Below are 3438 nucleotides of genomic sequence, written 5' to 3'. Positions count from 1 at the left end.
TTAAGCTTTTAAGTTCAGCAAAAAATTCTAAACTATTTATTGGTCTAGCCAATTTTCACAATCACTTCTAAGAGGATTTTGGATAAAATTTAGTTTCACTCTAAATTTTTACTGTTAAACATTTTATACCATAGCTTCTAATGTAATACTTAAATTTTCCTTGTAAATATTGCAATTGTTTGACCTAACAAATAAAATCTTTTCATATATGTAAATTATTTTCACAAATCTAATTACATTTATAAATATGTTTTAAAAAACCCAAGTTCTCGTATGTTCCACATCACTATATAAAACAGTGATGAATTGTGCCCTCCTCCTCAAATTCAAACAGTAAAGTCCTAACCCCCAATAACTCAGAATATGACTGCATTTGGAGATAGGGCCTTAATGTGAAGCAAGATCATATGGGTGGAGTCTAATTCAATATGACTTGTATCTTTCTAAGAAGAGATTAGGACACAGACATACAAAGAAGAAAAACCCTGTGAAGACACAGAAGACTGCCATCTGCAAGCCAAGGACAGAATCCTCAGAATGAAATCAACCCTGTCAACAGCTTGATCTTGGACTTCTAGCCTCCAGAACTATGAGGAAATACATTTCTATTGTTTAAGCCACCCAGTTTGTGGTACTTTATTTCAGAAACCGTAGCAAACTAATACACCTTAATACAGCTCTTAATGAATACATGTAAGTGTATTTTCGATCTAACTCTAAAGGCCTTTGAATTTGAAGTTTTTCTCTCATATCCTTAGGATCTTTTTTTTTTAGGATCATTTTTAATGATACGGAAATAATATTAATTTTCATAGCTTTATTTGACTACTCAATCACAATTTCCATGAGGATTTTACTGACAATTCTAAATTAATGTGGAAGAGCAAAGGATCAAGAAAAGTTAAGACATTTATGAAAGATGGAAATTGTACAGGCTTTCACCCTGTCAGATATCAAGACTTATTATAAAGGTACAGTAATTAAAATCTTGTGTTATTGGTATGAGTATAGACAGAGACTAATAGAACAGAATGCCCACAAGCAGACCTATGCATATATAACAGAAGCATTAAAGATGAGTAGGTATGTGTACATATACAACAGTGAAATAGTACTGCAGTCAATCTAATTAACCATCTCCTTGCATAGCTACCTCTGTGTGTGTGTGTGTGTGTGTGTGTGTGTGTGTGTGTGTGTGTGTGTGTGTGTGTGTGTAGAGAGCACCTGAAATATACTTTCTTAAGGAAATTTCCAGTATTCAGTACAACATCAACTACAGTCATCATGCTATACATTAGGTCTCTAGATTTACTGATCTTACATAACTGCAACTTTGTACCAGAATAAAAGTATTTTTAAGTTATCTTTCTCCCAGTAAAGAGTTGTTTCTATTTGGCTGTCCTGCAGTTGTTCATTCATTCATCAAACATTTTTTGAGAATACAATCTCTGCCAGGCTATGGGGATATCATAAAAGCATACAAGACATCATCAACAAAAAAAAGTAAACATTTTTCTCAAGTAGTTTGTATTCGCGTCAGGAAGTTCTTAAACCAAAAACTGGATATAAAACGTTAAAGACGAAGAGATGTACAGAATGAAAACAGGAAGAATTTACATCTGTCTGAAGTAGTTAAAGTCAATTTCAAGGAGATACTTTCCAGTCGACTTAAAAGGGCGAAGTGTTTGCCAGAGAACAAAAGCATTCCAACAGTGGGAACAGCTCGTACAGAGAACTGGAGAGGCGAGCAGCACGGAACGTTGAGAAGTATAGGCCAAGAAGAGCGTGTAGGGTGGGGTGAGAAGTTGAAGGGAGGATGTCAACATTACAAGCTCAAGAGGAAGGAGGGGCTTGCTGTGGGTGCCGAACGTATCGGAACTGGTGCTGTACTTTGGTCACCAGGCAGGAAACGGCGGCTCTGCAACCGCTGAAAGAACTTTCCACACAACTTGTAAGAGACGTGTTTGGGACCACAACTCGAGACTCCTGACTTCAAGGTGATCCACCCCTGGTTGTGAAGGGGCTACTCTGCCACGTTAGCTCCGAAAGCGGAATTATATCAAGAGTTCATTTTCCGAGTAGCTTATTCCCTGTCCTACTTGAGTTTCCCATTTCCTCTCAGCCCCAAACTGCCCGAGGATGTTTCCTGCCTCCCGGAAACCACCCTTCACTAAGCAGCCGCGTAAACTAGCCGCAGGGCTCCCAAGAAGCCTGCGCGCACAAACCCTCGGAGACCACAAATCCCAGCATGCAAAGCTCCTGTTAGAAGAGGGCCACTGAGTGGACCAGCATGCAACGCCCTGCGAAGGGGGCGGGGCTCTCTTGAGGAGCGGCCCACTTGTAGCGTCCCCTAGGCAACTCCAATTCCGTGACAGAATACACTTCCGCTTCCGCCTCTGAGCCCTGGAACCGCGAGTTCGCGCGGCTTCGTCGCGGTGACGCCATTGGCCTGCGACTGCGCGGGTCCCGAGTTTCCGCCGGGTGGCCCCACTTCGGTGTGAGCCTCTAGAGCTGCTCGTTGTCGCTGCTCCTTGTCGTCTGCGCCCTCTCACCTGGGAGCAAAGGGGAAAGCGGCGAGATGACAGACCGCTACACCATCCACAGTCAGCTAGAGCATCTGCAGTCCAAGTACATCGGCACAGGCCACGCCGACACCACCAAGTGGGAGTGGCTGGTGAACCAGCATCGCGACTCCTACTGCTCCTACATGGGCCACTTCGACCTGCTCAACTACTTCGCCATTGCCGAGAATGAGAGCAAAGCGCGAGTCCGCTTCAACTTGATGGAGAAGATGCTGCAGCCTTGCGGCCCGCCAGCGGACAAGCCAGAGGAGAACTGAGACCCCGCCGTGTCACCGCTGTGTGGGAGCATCTCTACCTGCGTTCCATCGGTTTGCCGTCATTCCCGCGTGTTCCTGCCCCAAGTGGACCGGCTCTCCGTGACTTCTGCTTCTCATGTTTTCCTTGTACAGAGGTGCTTACCGGGGCTTCCCCCCTGACCTGCCTTCCTGTGGACCTTGTTTTCTGTGAAACAGCGTTGGGAGACCGTCACGACCCCTGAGAACTGTGACCGGACCATGGAGAGATCCTAAGGCCGGCAAACGTTAGAGGAGATGGAACTGTAGTGAGACGGATGTAGAGGCTCCTTTTTGGCCAGTTGGTTGTCGTTGTTGCTTTTTCCATAAAGTTTAGAAATGTTTCAGTGTTTTGGTGTGGTCTACTTGTGTTCTGGTGGAGGGGTCCGGGAAAGGCTCTGGGACTTTGGTTTCCGGGGAGACAGGGCTGAGGTGGGAGAATAAAGAAAGGGAGGGTTAGGGAAGGGTTGGGCCGTAGCACAGAGCTAAAGTTCATTGTCAGGCCCTTAAATGCGACCTGCACAACGTTTATAATATTACCCAATTCCGACTTCTCGGAAGAGCTTTTTTCAGGCCCATAACGC

The 3438-nt window shown here is 44.7% G+C and overlaps 1 protein-coding gene across 1 annotated transcript; it reads left to right on the top strand.

Annotated features, from left to right (window-relative positions):
- The first annotated feature begins 2428 nt into the window (after window positions 1-2428).
- SF3B5 (splicing factor 3b subunit 5) lies at window positions 2429-3198 on the top strand. Its single transcript, XM_015246419.3, has one exon. It carries the CDS (start codon window positions 2579-2581, stop codon window positions 2837-2839), a length of 261 nt encoding a protein of 86 aa, XP_015101905.1. The 5' UTR covers window positions 2429-2578; the 3' UTR covers window positions 2840-3198.
- The last annotated feature ends 240 nt before the right edge of the window (window positions 3199-3438 follow it).

The sequence above is a fragment of the Vicugna pacos genome, chromosome 8, assembly GCF_048564905.1.
Source record: "Vicugna pacos chromosome 8, VicPac4, whole genome shotgun sequence".
Lineage (NCBI taxonomy): Eukaryota > Metazoa > Chordata > Mammalia > Artiodactyla > Camelidae > Vicugna > Vicugna pacos.
The sequence above is the reverse complement of the archived record's forward strand: the minus strand, read 5'-3'. Positions and strand labels throughout refer to the sequence as shown.